Source organism: Cyprinus carpio, chromosome B19, assembly GCF_018340385.1.
Source record: "Cyprinus carpio isolate SPL01 chromosome B19, ASM1834038v1, whole genome shotgun sequence".
Taxonomy (NCBI): Eukaryota; Metazoa; Chordata; class Actinopteri; order Cypriniformes; family Cyprinidae; genus Cyprinus; species Cyprinus carpio.
Window position 1 is genome coordinate 4542601 of NC_056615.1, and position 20375 is coordinate 4562975.

The 20375-nt window shown below is 36.0% G+C and overlaps 1 protein-coding gene across 1 annotated transcript in view; it reads right to left on the reverse strand.

The window, feature by feature from the left end:
- Nucleotides 1-20296, reverse strand: part of LOC109062646 (regulating synaptic membrane exocytosis protein 2-like) — a 145124-nt gene extending 124828 nt beyond the window's left edge. Inside the window, exons 1-5 of the mRNA XM_042745430.1 lie at nt 19242-20296; nt 18708-18856; nt 9209-9247; nt 7107-7193; nt 2149-2359 (exon numbers count right to left, since the gene is read on the reverse strand). Of these exons, the coding sequence (XP_042601364.1) occupies nt 2149-2359; nt 7107-7193; nt 9209-9247; nt 18708-18841 (471 nt within the window). The 5' untranslated portion in view covers nt 18842-18856; nt 19242-20296. The remainder of the gene's footprint in view (nt 1-2148; nt 2360-7106; nt 7194-9208; nt 9248-18707; nt 18857-19241) is intronic.
- Nucleotides 20297-20375: the final 79 nt, after the last annotated feature.

The following is a 20375-nucleotide window of genomic DNA, read 5'->3' on the forward strand; positions in this document are numbered from 1 at the left end:
CATTTGAAATTATGCCAGAGTTACGTATGTAACCCTGTTCAGTTAACAGCTTTCCTCTTTGATATTCAGTCAGTTACTTTAGTGCGAGTGTCCAATTGACCTGAAACCCGATGAACCTCAGCTCACCTCAATATACATATATAATGGTATTAAAAATATATTAATAGTCCTAAGCATTTCATTTTCTTTCACTGTCTAATGGGACAATAATCTGCCTCCAGCATGTGACAATTAAGTGCATTATTTTTGGATACATCCGAATGTCATTGTAATTCACTATTATACAATATTAATGGTCCATGGTAAAAGGGCTTGTGAGGATTTAATCATAATGATAAAGCCATGAAGAGAAAATAAACACTAAGAAAACGAGGAGCTGCTGAACAATTTGTCTCCCTGCTGTAAATTTATGTGAGAAAGTGAGAGCGTGATGAAATGGAACGTGTGCGAGAAATAAAAAAAAGAAAGAAAGAAACTGAGAGGAGTGGAGGGAAATGTACTGTAATATTAGTATAGATTCACGTATTCAAGTCTAAACGTCAGTGGTTCACTGAAAACTGCATTTAGACAATAATTTGATAATATGTGTTTGAAATCAAACATGAGGCACAGAGGAAAGGCTGAATCACTGAGTGGAGGATAATGGAGACGATGCCCACTAGTGGAAACAGTACTGAACTACCAAATAAATATTTATATAATTTAACTTATAATCTGCAAAGGAGTGGGGAAATATGTTCAAATACTTCATGTTAAATAACTACCAAATCGTACATTTTCTGTCGCTGTTTGTATATAGTAAAACACCTACAGATGTAGCAGAAAACATCTGGCTCATGTTTGTATTTTCTTCTGTCACTGGCCATAATTCAAACACTGAAATCAGGGTTAGGCACAAATTCATTAGAATCATTTATACATGTGAAAATCATTTGAGAATTGAGCGAATATTTGTACTCTGGCTCAGAGGAAGACAGGAATCATGTGTTAAGCAATAATAAATCTTCAGTCTTCACCGTACGAATCTTCAAAAACAATAATGCTACAAAATGAACATCATAGTTTTTAAGAAAGTGTGACTAGCAAGATCAAAACAGCAACTATTTTTGGAATCAGCACCCCAAAATGAGTAATACTGTGATTTTTGGCATAAACATGTACGTTACATCTGATGAAATTATTGATTAAAATATTAAAATTAAGGAAAAGTTCATTCTAATATTACTCATCAGCTTATCTTCTCCTGTCTCTCAAAATGTCCAGATTTTGAATCCTCTTGCAGACACTCGTTTAGATAACTAGGTGGCGACAGCATGTTGAAAATACACATATTTACACATTATTTCTTATTTACATGTAATGCAGGCATTCCTAAACTTTATTTATTTATTTTTCTTTCAATTAATATATTTACTTGAAGTACCCCTGAGATTTCAAGGTAACAATTAATGATTAAGTAACACATTTGCATGTTCACAATTCTCTGGTGTTGGTTGACATGACATGCAAATGATCAAATGAAATATTTAATCTTTTTAGTAAGTGTTTTTGTGATTTTGATTGTAGTTATTTTAAAATGATATGCTTTAAAAATATATATGCTTTTCATTAAACTCACAAACCCCCTGCAGTTTCTTCATGAAGTCAGTTGGAGAAACCTTGACGTAATTAAATGTTGTTAAAAACAGTACATTTAATATATTGTCTTTCTGTTTGTTTGTTTGGTTTTTATCAATATGGTACAGTATTATCATATTTAAATCAATAAAGAAATTACATTAAAAAAGTAGTCTGATTATATTGCCTAAAATATGTAATATATTGGATTACGCCTCTAACTACAATTTTTGTCATGTCAATTGGAATCAACAGCTACCCAGCACTGTCACAGTCTTCTGTCCTCAGATCAAGAGCTGAGGAGGACATTAGAAAGACAACAGCTGCAGATATTGGAATATTCTGGGGCTTTATTTTCTTGTTACATTTCAGCATCCTCTTGTGGTCATCAGATGAAACTTCCTGAGTAACCAAAAACCACCAAATTCAGATGTAGAAATCCGACATACTGTACGGTACAGACACAGTGGTGAAGGGGTTTTTCTACAGCTTGTCTACAGACTCCACGGTGAGAGAGAGAATCAGACGTACTTTGTTGGAGCGGAGCGAGACGCGTCCTCCGCAGCGCGCGCAGAACTTGGTTTGGCAATAAGAACAGACGCGGCCGCAGCCATCGGCAAACTTGGTTTTGTGGCAGATCCCACAAGTGGGCGAGTCTCCCTTCTGCTCCGGGTTCTTCGGAGCCTCCTCTCCGATCTTCTTCACCTGGTCCTTGTACATCTCAAACTGCTGGTGCAGCTTCCTGTGGAGGGCAGAGAGGCACATTTAGTGCTTTTTAATAAACATGCGTGCAAAACCCGTCAGGAATACATCGTTCAGCATACCCTGCAAAAAAAGATGAAGCTGTTTTCCATTATGTTTATGTAAACCCAAAGCATTTAATAGGAGCTTTCCACAAATATGATGCAAAATAGGGTGTGATACTTGTGAAAAGAAGTAACTTTAGGAAACTTTTTGTCCCGTTTGGGAGGTCAAACTAAATATTATGAGCTGTTTTTATTATTGTTTATATGAGGGTAGCGATTTGGGGGGCATGCCTGAATACTGTTAAAACATTATAAATGTTTAGTAATAACAATAATTTAATTATTTTCTAGAAATAAACTTTACATGTTGTAAAAGGGTCTAAACTGAAATGATTGAACTTTTTTATAGAAACTGAGGACACGGATTGACTTCCTTGAGGCCTAGATGATCCATTGTTAAAAAGGATAACAAAACCAAAATTGTTTAACATGGTAAAGAAACACAGGTCAATACAGTTCCATCTTAGAAAAGGTAAAAAAAAAAAAATAATAATAATAAAAATAAAAAAAATGTGGCATTGGCAAATTATAACTATTTACCAATTTATATATAACTATATATAACTAATTTGTATGATTTCATTCATACATTTTTGTACAGTATGCTTACACCATGGTATAGGAGTGGATTTTCATGTTTGCTTTTTTTATCTTTTATATATATATATATATCCTTCATTCAAATAAATCAAATTTATGAAACCCCAAATTGTACTTTTTTTTTTTTTTTTTTTTTTGCTAACTAAAACTATTATACATTTTTGTTACATTATTGTTAGTTGAAATAAAATTCAACTCTAAAATTTAGATGACAAACTTAAACTTAAAAAGAAATGTTGAGAAATGTTGCCAGGAAATGGTTTAAAAGTTGAAAATGATTAAATCTAAACTGAAATATAAAATAACTTAAAGCTAAAGAGAAAAAGAAATAATAAAAAATGGAAAAGCAGATAGAAATACCAAAACTAAAAGTATCAGAATTAAAATAAAACTGAAAATAAAAGCTAATCTAAATATGAACAAATAGTATAATACTAAAAATAACACTAATTTATACCACATTCAAGTGCAAATAGTATCTACACACTCAGAAAACAAGGTACGAAAGCTATCACAGGGGTGGTACCTTTTTAAAAAAAAAAGTACAAAATGTGTACTTTTTTTTTTAAAAGGTACCACCCCTGTGATAGGTACCTTATTTACCTCTAAAAGATGCATATTAGTACCTTAAAGGTACATACATTATTACATTGTGAAAGAGTATAGACAGATTTTGTACCTTTTATTCGGAGAATGTATAAAACAATACCGTAATTGTTTGGTACGTGAGTGTTGTGGTTCTTTGGGTTTTAGAGAGCACTGGGGATGTAAACATGACGTATTAAGTTCTTTATTCATTAATAATTGCATTAATATAATAGGCTTGGGTTAATTCTGGGTTAATTCCTATTCTTCATCAGTCAAAGCATATTGAAACGGGACTGTAACCACTGATAGGATGCGTCTAATGCTGTAATAAGACTCGGGATTTGACAGGATCCAGACCTAAAGCAGACAGACTCCATCAATAATCTATCCCGAGAAAACACTTACTCATCAGATGTTTATTGATTGTTTTTTAGGACGCATGGAGCGGTGAAGTATGTGACAGGGACAGGTTTTATTGTACATGCTCTACACATCATGATATTCAGTTTGAGCCCCAGAAAATCGATGGCATCCACCCTGAAACGATCTTGTCTCGACACTGTCTCTCCGCAGGAGTACATGAATATCCGGAGTCACTTGTCATGGATTGAGCATGTTGTGATGACTGTCCATTCAAGCATCAAAACCTTTGAAACTTTAGTACACACATAGGGTATCTATATGTCCACGTGGTAACTTTCACATGATATGCCCTGCAAAAGCAGCCATGGGTACTTTTTTGACCCTGGAGCACTTATATATAATGCATTATAAACATACTTTTAATGCATTAGGTGTGCACCTTATAATGCATTGATCTCATGAATAATTGTAACCTCAGTTATAATACATCATAATACTGTTCTATTCATTGTTACGCATTCAAACACATGACAAACAACCAGATGTAACAAGGAATCTGCAGATATTGTAATTCATTTGGACTTTATATCTTATTTATGTGAAGATATGATGCATTATATACTGAACAAAATTATAAACGCAACACTTTTGTTTTTGCCCCCATTTTTCATGAGCTGAACTCAAAGATCTAAGTCTTTTTCTATGTACACAAAAGGCCTATTTCTCTCAAATATTGTTCACAAATCTTTCCAAATCTTTGTTAGTGAGCACTTCTCCTTTGCCGAGATAATCCATCCACCTCAAAGGCGTGGCATATCAAGATGCTGATTAGACAACATGATTATTGCACAGGTGTGCCTTAGGCTGGCCACAATAAAAACCCACTCTAAAATGTGCAGTTTTATCAAACAGCACAATGCCACAGATGTCGCATGTTTTGATGGAGCATGCAATTGGCATGCTGACTGCAGGAATGCCCACCAGAGCTGTTGCCCATGAATTGAATGTTCATTTCTCTACCATAAGCCGTCTCCAAAGGCGTTTCAGAGAAGTACATCCAACCAGCCTCACAACTGCAGACCATGTGTAACCACACCAGCCCAGCCTCCACATCCAGCATCTTCACTTCCAAGATCATCTGAGACCAGCCACCTAGACAGCTTCTGCAACAGTCGGTTTGCATAACCAAAGAATTTCTGCACAAACTGTCAGAAACCGTCTCAGGGAAGCTCATCTGCATGCTCGTCATCCTCATCGGGGTCTCGACCTGACTGCAGTTCATCGCTGTAACCAACTTGAGTGTGCAAATGCTCACATTCAATGGCGTCTGACACTTTGGAGAGGTGTTATCTTCACTGATGAATCCCGGTTTTCACTTTACAGGGCAGATGGCAGACACCGTGTATGGTGTCGTGTGGGTGAGTGTTTGCTGATGTCAGCGTTGTGGATCGAGTGGCCCATGGTGGCGGTGGGGTTATGGTATGGGCAGGCGTATGTTATGGACAACGAACACAGGTGCATTTTATTGATGGCATTGTGAATGCACAGAGATACCATGACGAGATCCTGAGGCCCATTGTTGTGCCATTCATCCACGACCATCACCTCATGTTGCAGCATGATAATGCACGGCCCCATGTTGCAAAGATCTGTACACAAATCCTGGAAGCTGAAAACATGGCCAGCATACTCCCTGGACATGTCACCCATTGAGCATGTTTGGGATGCTCTGGGTCGGCGTATACGTGTTCCAGTTACTGCCAATATCCAGCAACTTCACACAGCCATTGAAGAGGAGTGGACCAACATCTCACAGGCCACAATCAACAACCTGATCAACTCTATGCGAAGGAGATGTGTTGCACTGTGTGAGGCAAATGGTGGTCACACCAGATACTGACTGGTTTTCAGACACCCCCGGACCCCCCAATACAGTAAAACTGCACATTTTAGAGTGGCCTTTCATTGTGGCCAGCCTAAGGCACACGTGTGCAATAATCATGCTGTCTAATCAGCATCTTGAAATGCCACACCTGTGAGGTGGATGGATTATCTCGGCAAAGGAGAAGTGCTCAATAACAAAGATTTAGACAGATTTGAGAACAATATTTGAGAGAAATAGGCCTTTTGTGTACATAGAAAAAGTCTTAAATCTTTGAGTTCAGCTCATGAAAAATGGGGGCAAAAACAAAAGTGTTGCATTTATAATTTTGTTCAGTGTACATAAAGGCTTCAAGTAAAGTGCTACTCATTTCTTTTGTAGTATAATTATAGTGACAACCCATTCACTATATATTTGGTCAAACCCACTAGAGCACTGGACTAAAGAAATGGTTCACCAAAAATAAAAGTTTTCTGTAATTTTGTCATCCTCAGGCCATCCAAGATGTAGATGAGTTTGTTTCTTCATGGGATGAAATGTAGCATTACATCACTTGCTCAGCAATGGGTCCTCTGCAGTGAATGGGTGCCGTCAGAATGAGAGTCCAAACAGCCAATAAAAACATCACAATAATCCACAAGTAACATACACTACTCAAGTCCATCAATTAATGTCTTGTGAAGAGAAAAGCTGCGTGTTTGTAAGAAACACATCCATCATTAAGACATTTTTAACTTCAAGCCATTAAAATGTGAGTCCTCTATATGAATATTGCTTTCTTCAGTGAAAAGGTTGTTTCGTCTGAATCAGGAGAGAAATCTGCACCGGAAATCTGCACACTGTTTACAAACAAAAACAGCTGAACAAATATGTAGAGGAAGCATTATTATGGATTATGGACTTATATTTTGGCCAGCTACAGTATTATGGTTTAAAGTTGAAACGCCATGATGGATTTGTTTCTGACAAACACGCAGCTTTTCTCTTCACACAGTGTTAACTGATTGACTGGAGTGATGTGGATTATTGTGATGTTTTTATCAGCTGTTCAGACTTTCATTCTGACGGCACCCATTCACTGCAGAGGATCGATTGGTGAGCAAGTGACGTGATGCTAAATTTCTCTGTTCAAATCTGATGAAGAAACAAACTCATCTACATCTTGGATGGCCTGAGGGTGAGCAGATTGTCATGTTTAGGTGAACTCTTCCTCCCAGCAGTATGAACCGAAGGCCCTGCGCTGTACTTACGGCTTGGGCTGCTCCTCACTGGGGGACTTTGACTGGGGCTGAAGAACATTACTAACCAGCTCAGTGATTCCACTGAAAGGATTCCACCTGTTCAGACAAGCACAGCAACATCAAGTGGGAAAAACCGAGGGGTGTGTTTCTGTCTGTTCCACTAACACTTCTAGTTTGGTGGGACAAGGAATCCCAAAACATTTTGTTGAACTGTGCTGTAATGCTTGATTGTGACTGTTAATCACTGTATATGTTGAATCTTATCTGTTTCTTTCTGTGTTTAAAGATATAGTTCATCCAAAAATGAAAATTAATCATTTACTCAGCTCCATGTCGCAGCAAACCTGAACACATTAGGGCATGTTGAACAAACTGTTTATACTACTGTTGTTTTTCAGCTTGGATATAGCCTAATATTTCCTGTTGTGCTCCAAAAAAGAAGGTCAAACAGGTTTAGAATGACATGATGATGAGCAGAGTTTCACTTTTGAATAGACTATCAATGTTTCAACTATGGTTAAAAAGTTTGAGATTAATAAGATTTTATGTATATATGCATGTATGAAATGTATTTAGCAAAGATGCATTAATCGACCTAAAGTGTCAGCAGGAGAAAAAAAAAAAAAAAATAAACTACTTATATTATTGTTTATTGTTGTTTTTGTTTATTTTTTTTTGTTTTTGTTGTTGTTTTAATTTTTGTTGTAAAGACATTAAACCTTTTAGAGGATTTTTTGTTAGTTTTTTGTTTTAAAAATAAATTACTGGTAACAAAAGGTATAATCTTTTTTATTTTTATTTTTTATTCTTTGTTAAAGGGTTACTCCATCCCAAAATGAAAATTTTGTCATTAATCACTTATCCCCATGTTGTTCCAAACCCGTAAAAGCTTTGTTCATCTTCGGAACACAATTTAAAATATTTTGGATGAAAACCGGGAGGCTTGTGACTGTCCCATAGACTGCCAAATAAATAACAGTGTCAAGGTCCATAAAGTATGAAAAGCATCGTCAGAATAGTCCATCTGCCATCAGTGATTCAACCTAAACGTTATGAAGTGACCAGAATACTTTTTGTACACGAAGAAAACAAAAATAACGACTTTATTAAATAATTCCTCTCCTCTGTCTCTCTCCAAATCAGCGTAGCACCATTTTGGCGAATCTGAGCTGAACGCAGGCAGGTTATACTCTTCTGTGTCAGCCGCGCCACAAGGGTATGTTTTCTATGTATATTTATGCTTTGATTTGTACGAAAACAGCATATCCTTGTGGTGCGGGTGACACAGAAGAGCGTACGCAGTTTGCATTCAGCTCATATTCTCCAAAATGGCGCTACGCTGATGCAGAGAGACACAGAGGAGACAAATTGTTGGAAAAAGTCATTATTTTTGTTTTATTCGAAGACAAAAAGGATTCGCGTCGCTTCATAACATTACGGTTCAATCACTGATGGCAGATGGACTATTCTGACGATGTCTTTCATACTTTTCTGGACCTTGACAGTGTATTTTACTTGGCAGTCTATGGGACAGTCACAAGCCTCCCGGTTTTCTTCCGAAATATCTTAAGCTATTAACGAAGCTTTTACGGGTTTGGAACGACATGGGGGTGATTAATGACAACATTTTCATTTTGGGGTGGAGTATCCCTTTAAAGATATAGTCTCTTAAAACAAGTCTAATGCCACTTAAGTAAGCTGATCTGGTTTGAAGGATTCTCACATAGTTTTACTGGTGAACGAGAGAGTCATGCATTACAATTGACTAAAAAGAGATGAGTGATTAGAGAAACAGCAGCATTAGGACCGAGGGAGGAGAAAGCAGCTGAGTCTGAATCACAAGAGGACAGTTAATGCTGTATTACTGGACCAATACATCACTACAGCAACACAGATGTGCTACTGAACAGATAAAAAGGTTAGTAGGGTGAGAAAACAGCAAGAGTTTCGGTAAAGGCATTGTAAACTAGAGCTGATGCTGTACAAGTGTACCAACTACAGGACATCATAGAGCCGAATAACTGATCACGGGTCAGCTCGGAGGGATGTGTCACAGACAGCGAAGGGTGGAAAAGGAAGGATGAACGCTGGAAGAGTTGTCTTGTACTCACTGAGCTGGCTGAGGCTTTGTGTCTTCTTTAGGAGCTTCCCTAAAAACACATGTTCAACAGCTCAGCACACACACAGGGCAAAACAACTGACTAAATCAAACACTGACGAAGCAGAAACAAATTAAATAAATAAATAAATAAATTAGGGCTGCCAAATTAATGTGTCAATGTATTCATTATTATTATTACATAATATTAATAAATAACAATACATTTCTACATTTAATGCAATTTTATTTTAGCTAGTGCTGGGCAATGATTAATCGCATTCAAAATTAAAGTTTATGTTTATATAATATATGTGTGTGTATGTACTGTGTATATTTATTATGGATATAAATACACACACATGCATGTATATATTTAAGAAAAATATGTTATGTTTATATATAAAATATATTTATATATAATATAAATTATATGAATATAAATACATGCATATACATGTAAATATTTTCAAAACATATGTGTGTGTATTTATATATACATAATAAATATACACAGTATACACACATATATAAACAAAAACTTTTATTTTGGATGTGATTAATTGTGATTAATTGTACTCATTTTAAATTAATTTAGTAGACGTTTAAGAATTATGAATTTGTTAGATTAATGTAAATTTGCTAATTTTTTCATCTGAGTTTATGTAATGGATGGTTCAAATTCCTCTGATGGTTCAGATGGTCTTAACCATTTTAATACATTTTACATTTTAATAATAATTTTTATTCTCTGCTTTTATTGCTATTCTTATTTCTTGTGCATCTGTTGTGAATATTTTCATTCATTTTTATGCAAAACATTTACATTGTGTATGAAATGTGCTGTAGAAATAAATTCGCCTTGCCTATATTTTGATACAAAATTAACCAAATTTAGCATTTGAGAAGCAACTTCAGAAAATTGTAAGATTAATAAAGCTCAATCTAATGGCAGCCCCAATACATAGGCAGATGATTATATAAATAAACATAAATCATGAGTGTTATAAACCAACATGAATCTTAAAATCACATAATGAAACACATTAACATAAAGAGAATAAATCATATAAAATGAGAGAAACAAATGTTTTGCCTTATATGTGATTTTTGGTGTTGTATGCTATGTGCTATAATATTAATCTTAAAACCTTCTGTGTAACATCCCATAATCCCGTCATAATTAGCCAATTAACACATTGTTCATCTGAGAACTATTATATCACAACATCTGGGTATTTCTTTTTCATGGCTATAAAAATGTTTGTAATTTTAACATTAAAGACTGTAAAAATGCAATGTAAAAATCTGTTAATTGTTTAACCGTAAGTTTGAGAAACTAATTTGGACATTTTACAGTAAATACTGTGAATGTACAGTGTTTGAAAGTGATATTCATCTTATAATTTACAGTTAAGAGTTCTCTGTGAAAGCTCACATTTATGGATTCATTTAAATTATTGTTTTTCAGTTTCTTGTTATCAGTTATGTACATTAGAATGTTATGTTTTTGTGTTTGTGTGTATGACATTATGTGCACCTAGAGTTTACTTCAGCTTGTGATAAACTTTGAGTCATCACGTGACTTTCTCATACCAGCTGTATTTTATAGTGATTGTCAGTATATTACAAAGGAACAACCATTTTTAGTAGGTTGGAAAATTAACTTTATATCAGATAATAAAATATACATTATTTTCCTGTAAATTTAAGTTCAATTTGTAAAACCTAAAATGTTGCTATACCATTTTTTTTTTTATTTACAGCAAAGCAACCACAGCTGCTTTATTGTTATTATTATTTTTTTCTGAATTACAAAAGATATTTTGCACATAAAGTAGTGAACAGTAGTATACTTATACAGCAACTTTTTAAGGCAGAGCCAATGCGCATGGGTTACTATACAGTAAGTGTCAATCCTGTTACACAACAGGCCTGACATAAACTCACACACTTGAGACTGAGATCACATAAAAGCTCATACACAGAGTCATGTTTGCAGCATCACACGAAAAAAATTAAATAAATGAAATTCCTGCACTGTCATATGGAAATAGTTATAGTCAAAGAGAAGTCCAGTGGAAACCCCAGCGTACGTTTGTCCTAAACACTGTGTACACTGAACACATAAAGAGATTACTAGCTGTGATCAGCCAATCAGCACCAGCGCTTCTAAATGCCCGACACTGAGTCCTAATGCAGCTCAGACGCAGAGATCAAGTGCACTTACACCACTGTAGCATCATTCATACTGTAGCACTACTCTTCTGCAGTATGCAATATTTATATGTGTACAGTATGTGTGCTCTGCATGAAGGGAATATACAGTACTGTAGAGTTTTACAAACTAGCATGCAGTATAAATACTGCACAGTGTGCAGCAAGCAGTACATGAGTGTTACATTTAGGGTCTATAAACATCACCAGCTGTGTTCAGCTCATTGAGATGTTAAGGACAGGTTGAGAGTGTGTTGTGAGAGTACATACAGACATCCATTGGCATGACTTTTAATATAAAGCCAGTTTGGATGCAGTGAAATATGAATGGTATTAGGAATATTAGCAGACTGATAGAGTTAGGGTTAGTAGACATGTACTTGAATTAAGCACAGTTTGATGTTGTAATGTATTTTGCACAGAGGATATCAACTAGGACAAATTCCAAAACTGAAAACACCAATATTTGTTCAGTTAATATTTGATCAGAACTCAAGGGGAAAACAAAACACATCTTCTCTATTCACATTTAGTTCAGCTGAGTGCTACACAATACATCATCAATGCAGTACTCAATAGAGATATGATGTTATGTTATGTTATGTTATATGGTTTTGTTTTGTTTTGTTTTGTTTTGTTTTGTTTTGTTTTGTTTTATATGATATGATATGATATGATATGATATGGATTCTCATACCCAGCGATAAGATATTCGATACCTCAAAAAATTATTAGATACAATTCGATTCAGGAATATATCAATCAATTTATTTATATTATGATATTATGATACCCATTTTAAACAACCATTTACATTTTTATTAACTCACAAATGCAACCAAAATATATAAATTGAACATTTATCTGAAATTTCCACATCCTGTACCTCAGTTTGGACAATCACAACAAAAAATAGGCCTACACTTTTAAAAATAATAATAATAATGATAAACAATGTCACACATCAGACCAGTGATCTTATGACATGATAACAGTCAAGAAAATCTTTCAGGCTTCTGTGCTGTAAATGCTCATAAGAAAAAAACAAAAACAAGATACTCCATTTGTACATAAATATGTTAATGTAGAAAAATTGATATTAAAATAAATTAAAACATATTTTTAAGACTCTTTGTTTGGCTACGACTATGGGCTCAGAGCTAAAAATCTTCTCTACACATAATCAAATTACAAGCAATATACAGTACAAGCAGAAAATAAATACAATAGAAAAGACAAATGAAATAAACAGCGCTTTTCAGGTTTTTCAGGTAGGTCTAAAAGAAATATTAAGGTACAGAAATGTCAATAATTATATGTAGAATAACCCTGCATAGTTTTCACTGTATACATTAAATACATATAAATTAATCCTTATTTAAGTTACAAAAGTTGTTCAGTCAAGAGCAGTGAGAGAACTGTCTACGTTAAGACATAGGCCTAACCGTCTGAGTTTTAGTGCTGTCAAACGATTAATCGTGATTAATCACATCTGAAAATAAAGGTTTTGTTTACATAATATATGTGTGTGTACTGTGCATATTTATTATGCATATATAAATACACACACAGACAGTATATATTTTTAAAATATTTACATTTATTTACATATATGTTAATATTCATAGAATTTATATTATATATAAATATATTTATGTGTAAACTTAACATATTATTCTTAAATATATACTTGCATGTGTGTATTTATATATACATAATCAATATACACAGCACACACACACACACACACACACATATATATATATATTATGTAAACAAAACCTTTTATTTCGGATGCGATTAATCGCGATTAATCGTTTGGCAGCACTACTGTGTTTACTAGGATATTCACCAAGGCTCATTTAAAGCAACAGTGTATCTGATTCGGCAGCCAATCACAGAGCAGCTGAATGACTGAACAGATAATGACATCTCTAAACAAGAGGCACTACACTGCCTAATTCTTAAACGCTGTACTCACTCAGTGTGCTGTGTGGAGGAATAGCCATGGGGTTATCTCTGTCTTTGTGTGTTACATCACATTGTGACATGCAGTCCAATCAAACTCCAACTCAGAAGCCAATCCAGACTCTACATTTAAAGCTAAAGATTCATAATAGATCCAGAAATGTGTTTTAGACAGACTAGTTTATTTGTCATCTAGTAGAAGTGTTTTTCCAAAGCGTATTACGGTGTGCTAATTGCCGGGACTGTCCCGCTGGAGCATGCTGGGGTTAAGTGTCTGACCCAAGGGCACAGCGGTGACAGTCATTTCCCAGTAATTCATTTCATAAGTGACTCTACCTGACACCAAACCAACAACAGTTACATTACCAGACCAGATCCTGAAACACAGCAGTCCCCAAACATAGCAAACTCAATCCCAGCATAGATGAAGAAGCGTGAATTGATTCCATATCACCGTATGCTGCGTATGCTCTTCTGTATCATCCGCGCCACATGGATGTGCTGTTTCTATGTGTATTTAGCTTTGATTTGAAAGAAAACAGCGCATCCTTGTGGCACGGATGATACAGAAGAGCATACACAGCATACGGTGATCTGGAGGCACACAGAGGAGACTGTTGACACAGGAATTGTTGAATACAGTAGTTATTTTTGTTTTCTTCGCTTACAAAAAGTGTTCCTGTCGCTTCATATAACTCAGATTGAACGTCTGATGGCAGATGGAGTATTCTGACGACGACTTTCATACCTTTTATGGACCTTGACACTGTTATTTATGGGACAGTCTCAAGCCTCCAGGTTTTCATCCAAAATATCTTAAATTGTGTTCCAAAGATGAATGAAGCTTTTACGGGTTTGGAACGACATGGGGGTAAGTGATTAATGACTAAATTTTCATTTTAGGGTGGAGTAACACTTTAATTAATGCATTGAAATAAACATTATGAAATAGAATGTCTGAAAGTGTATTTTATTGTAATGTACTTCAATAATCGAACTCTGAAAAACCTTTTTTTTTAGCATTGTAGTAAATTAGAAGTGAGTAATCTCATAAAATAAATAACTTTTTTAAAATAGCTGTATTTTATATTTTTATTAACTATATATATATATATATATATATATATATATATATATATTATATATATATATTATTCAGACAAATAGGTACCAACAAGTACTTTTAAAAAAGTACTTATTACAGAAATATTATACTTTAAAAGAATATACTGAAGTGTGAACTGAATGTAAGATTTTCAGACACTTAATTTGCATGTTAACTGCAATTACACAAAGATGTATTATACTGTAGTTTAAATTTGTTACGAGTTTCCTTTTTTTTTTTTTGACCCATTTAGGATAGATTGGGATTGTCAAACAAGCAAACAAAGTTTTGAAAGAGACGCTTGTTTACGCTCAAGTCGACCTATAAATAGCTTTCAGCTGACTCTGCAAATTTAACCTGGAAGAATTTCTAAAACTAAATGCACAAACATCGGTATTGAACAAGGGATGAGGGTTTTTCCAGCATCATAGTTTTATCAGACCACAACACCGTTTCGTTCTCTGTCTGAGCACAAACACAGCAGACCAGACACGACTTAAAGCAAAGTGTGTGTGAGACTTCAAAACAGACTCACAGAGACCAAGATATGAACTCCAGCATGTTGCAGTGGGTCTGCACTTACTTGATTAATACTTAACCAGCACATGACTGACTTCGCAAAAACTCTTTAATCTTCATAAGAAGCCTCATTTTTCCATAGATCATCACTCTGAGCACTTAACAACACTCAGCACAAGATATGAACGTATCTGCTAGAAAGCACCGTGTCGCCTCAGATGACCGTTTGTGTGCTGCCTTGCCAAAAAACATTTCAACATCAGCCGCTGATTTCAGCGATGTGCAAAACTACATTCAAAAACAGCTACGAAGCACTTCAGAATCCCACAGATGGCAGGAGTCTCAAGACAAGTTTTTTAAAAAGCTTGTGTAAATTGCATTTACACATGCAGTGGCTAAAGATGTTACTCTGAACATATACAAGATGTTTTTGTCTAAACATAGTACATCTTTAATGGTTTTGATGTCTTCTTGTTCAGATCAAGCTTGAATTTATGGTATTTTTATAGTATTTGGATACAAAGCATATGAAGAGTTAATTTGCAAAAACAGATAACTCCATTTTTAACTTTTTTTAAAAATCATATTTTTTCATTGGCCATTCCAATTAATCTCAAACAAACTGCAGTTGGGTTATTTTGATTAGGTAAAAAAAAAAAAAAATACAGCTAACAAAATAAAACATAATAAAAAAAACATATGATTTTTGATGTTTTTGCAAATAAACATTAATTGAAACACCTTTCTTAAAGGGATAGTTCACCCAAAAATTAAAATGCATTTATTCACTCACACAAAAGAAGAAATTTTAAAGAATGTTGGTAACTGTACAGTTGACGGTAGCCATTGACTTCCACAGATTTTTTTGCCATGCTATAGAAGTCAATGGCAACTCTCCACTGGTTACCAGTATTCTTTAAAATATCTTCTTTTGTGTTCAGCTTAAGAAGGAAACTCATGTAGGTTGAGTAAATGATGACAAAATGTTCACTTTTAGCTGAACTGTGTTTGTTTTAAATCCAAATGCTATAAAACTACCTTAAGTTCAAGCTTGACTCGAACTTGGAGTAACATACACAAGAAACTAAAGTAGACTTAAAAAAAACCCAGCAAGCTCTTCTAAAATGTTTTTCTCGGATGTTAAGAATCTATGAATCTTAATTACACATTTGTGAGGAAGACACTGGTGAACTACACAGAGACTAGTAATTAATAAGACAGCGATCAGATTAAGCCACAATATCCAACCCAGATCAGAGAGATTGACATCTGACCGAGTGACTGTGAGATCTCCAGAGGCACAGGCCTTACAACACTGTGTCAGTCAAACAAGTTCATGTCAGCTGCCGATACTGACATAGACAGAGATTACGGAACTTTAAATACAGTCTCTGCAACTCAATAAAACAACATGAATGATTTCTCATGAGTCTGACAGTAAACACATTGATTTTTAAGCTATCAATGTCCTATTATACTTTCAGCACAACAACAGTGTGAACAGATCATTTGGGGTGGAAGTGAAAATCTCAAACTTTGCAGATTTTATATGCACACATGCATTCAAATGATTTGGTGATTTCTCTCTCTCTTTCTCTCTTTCACTCCTTCTCTTCTGCTCACCAAGGCTGCATTTATTTGATAAATATGGATAAAACCATCAATTCTCAGCAATCAGTTTGTCTTTAGTATGTCAAAAGCAACATCTAGTGTGTGTTTTTTTTTTGTTTTTTTGCTGATTATACAGAAATACCAGATGGCTGTATCACAGTGGACTCCAGGTCATGAGTAGTTCATGATCATGTGACTCTTTGAACAGACATTAAGATGCTCAGAATCATTCTCAAATCATGCTGGAAAACATGATCATCAGGTTTCATACAAACTTGAGGAGCTCAAATGTTGCAGATGTTAAAACTAAAGAGGGATATTTTCCAATTAATGCTTATTTTTCATGCTATTAATATGTGCTGGAATTTGTATTAAGCTAAAACAGTAGCTCTTTGACTCAACAAGTGCAAATCATTTTGACTTTTCAACCAGTATAGTTCAAAATACAATTGATACAATTGAACTGATAATTGTAATAACACAGTGAGATTTTTGTTTGCTGCACACAGAGATCTGATCTGATCATCATCAGCCTGTCTGAGATTACATGAAGAAACAGAGCAAACTGAGACAGACTCAATCCAGAAGAACTGTGGCAGCGTCTCCAAGATGCTTCAAGAGAATTACCTGCCAAGTGCACCGAGGGCAAAAACTGCTTTAAACGCAAAAGATACTCAAATCAAATGTTGCTTTGATTTATTTAAATGAAGTTAATTGATAAAGAAAATCTATTTATGAAATTAGTTTTGACAGCATCCTTATTTTACAGCATTTATTCACCTAGTTTTAGTGCCTAAAACTTTTAACAGTACTGTAGCTTCGCAGGTAGTTCTCTTGAAGCGTCTTGGAGACACTGCCACATTTATTCTGTCTCAGTTCTGTTTCTTCATGTAATCTCAGACAGACTGATGATGATCAGATCAGATCTCTGTGTGCAGCAAATAAAAATCTCACTGTGTTATTACAGTTAATGGCTAAATGAATGTTTGGAAACATAAACTGATATTTCCTACTGACACACTACAGCAAAAGATAGAAATAACCGACTTAAACCCATTTTTTAGCAGGTGAAAATACTACTGTAGTGTTCTATTTTGGACACCACTGTATACACACACACACACACACACACACACAAGAATACACAAACAAAACTACAAAAATAAATAATTAAATAAAAACACTATAGTAATTAAACAAGAATTACTGTCCAGTGCTTTTTAAGACAGACTTAGAGGAAGTGTTTCATGTCACACTGCAGGACACTGATATCAACTACCTCTACACACAGGAAAAACAGGTGCACCCATGCAATTAATAAGGCCTGTCAAGCAAACGCACACACACACACTCACTTACACATGTTTGTTTCGGTGAATTGTGGGGACTTTCCATGGACTTCTATTACTTTTATACTGACCATACAATGTTTTCTAACCCAACCCTAACCCTAAACCTACCACTTACAGAAAACCTGTTTGCATCATTTACTATTTTAATTTTTTTTTTTTCCTCGTGTGGACCAAATGTCAAAAATTCCAGGTTTTACTATCCTTGCGGGGACACTTGGTCCCCATAATGTAGCACGCACACACACACACACACGAGGGCTGATCTGTCAGAGAAACACACATCCGCAGCGGACAGCGCCGTGGTGCTGAAAACACCGCGCCGTGCTCCATGGCAACCGCAATCGCGCAAACATCGCCGCGCTGGGCGTCGCGTTAGTATTACACGCCTGACCTGTTCGACAGCACGCATTCAAACGTGTAGTAATCTCAGTTATAAACAGCGGCTGATGGGATTTTTAGCGAAGATGGCGCCCACAGCTAACCCAGCCCACCAGAGGCGAAATACTACATCCACACGCGGCACGCGAGCGACGAAAAGCCGCCAGACGCGTGACATTGACCCCTCTGACGGCTAGCCCTTCTGTTTGGTCCGCGCTCGTCTCAACAATAGCCTAATATTGACAGTCGACGTAAGCAGACGTATTAAATTTCAGGAGACAGTCATGCTGAAAATGACAGGAGGGAGCGCGTTCAAAGAGACAGATGCAGTCCCCTGTTAAGAGTGCTGAACACAAGCTTACTTCAGCATGGACTGCTCTTTCTCCTCCTCTTTCTTCTGCCGCTCCATGACCGAGAGGATGATCCTCCTCTCCTCCTCGGTGAGGTGGCTCAGGTCCGGCGGAGCGGGAGCCGCAGGGGCCCCCAAAGCTGACATCTTCAGGTGCGGATGCTGCTGAGAGAGCGATGCGTGGACATTAAACACACCTCTGTGCATCCTACACGTGTAGTCAATGTTGTGCATGAGTGTATTGATCTCATCTGCATGCATTACGATGATGAAGACCACAGACAACTAATGGCTTCATAATAATAACACGTTAGCTCATCCCTGACACCTTCACACCCCGCATTGGGAGATTTAGTGGTGCATTATGAGCTAGAATCAATACGCATCCCAGTGACAGCATGGGAGCGCGTGCACACGATGTGAGCTTGTCACGCTGCCTCATAAAAACAAGCATCTTCTGAGAATAAGGTGTGAGAAAACCCATCGGGCTTCTCCCAGGCTTTAATGTGTGTGTGTGTGTGTGTGTGGAGATAAAACGGGCGCTTGCCTTTTAAATCGCAGTCATGGTGAATGCAGTCTAACCCATGGCCCTTATTGCGGTTGTCGGCGCGCTTCCCTGCGATTCCCTCCTGCTACTGCTACTAACTCCGAGAGATTTCTTGAATGCACAAAAATGGATGCGATAGGGAAACGGTCCGACAGGAGAGCGAGGCGGAGCGACGGTGTTACGTAGGACAAAGATCAGATGGTCCGGTCGCACTTCCGCTGCCCCCGCCCGTCGCGTTCATTGACGGGAGAAGAGACTGTTGGGAATGTTATAGGTTACAGATTACAAATTACCCTATTATAATAAGTGTAACTATTTCAATTAATTTAGTAAAGTAATGGGTCACACATTATATTAAGGTGTCCTTGCTACTGAGTAGCCTACTATTAATTATGTATAGCTACCATATCATAGGGTTAGGGTTTGGCTTGTGATGTAATTATGCATAATTAAAATAGTAGACAGACTACATGTAACGTGTAACAAGGACGCATTAAAATGTTACCAAGTGATGTAACTAACATCAAAATTACATTTGATAAATTAGAATGTTTTCAGGTGTTAATCATTTTGAAACATTTAAGGAGCAGGCAGGGGTTAACCTTGGAGCAGTACTCAACACTGATTACTGTCAGACTTTCAGAATCCTTCATCGCTTGAATTAAGATTATTATAATTTAATTTGAAAGCACGGTCACCACAGAATCAGACTTTAGCAGCTATGTTTACTCTGAGGTTGTTCTGGGGTTAAATGCAGATTTAAAATTATAACAAGATGGAGTTGTTATAATAGCTGTGATGCCGTTTTTTAAATCAAATCTTTGTGTATCTTTGACATGAAACACTGGCATCTAACAATGCCTTTGGGGGAAAAAACAGTTAATCTTAAAAAATAAAGCATATAGCCTACATAAATCGAAATAGGAAATAACACAGTTATCGAATGAGCATTTGTACTATTCTGTGTCCTAAACTCCTGAAATATGGGTGCCTCATATTTTAGAGCAGTCGATGCAATTTATTAAAGAAATCAACTAAATCTGTGTGTGTGTGTGTGTGTGTGTGTGTGTGTGTGTGTGTGTGTGTGTGTGTGTGTGTGTGTGTGTGTGTGTGTGTGAAAATATTGTATTTTTG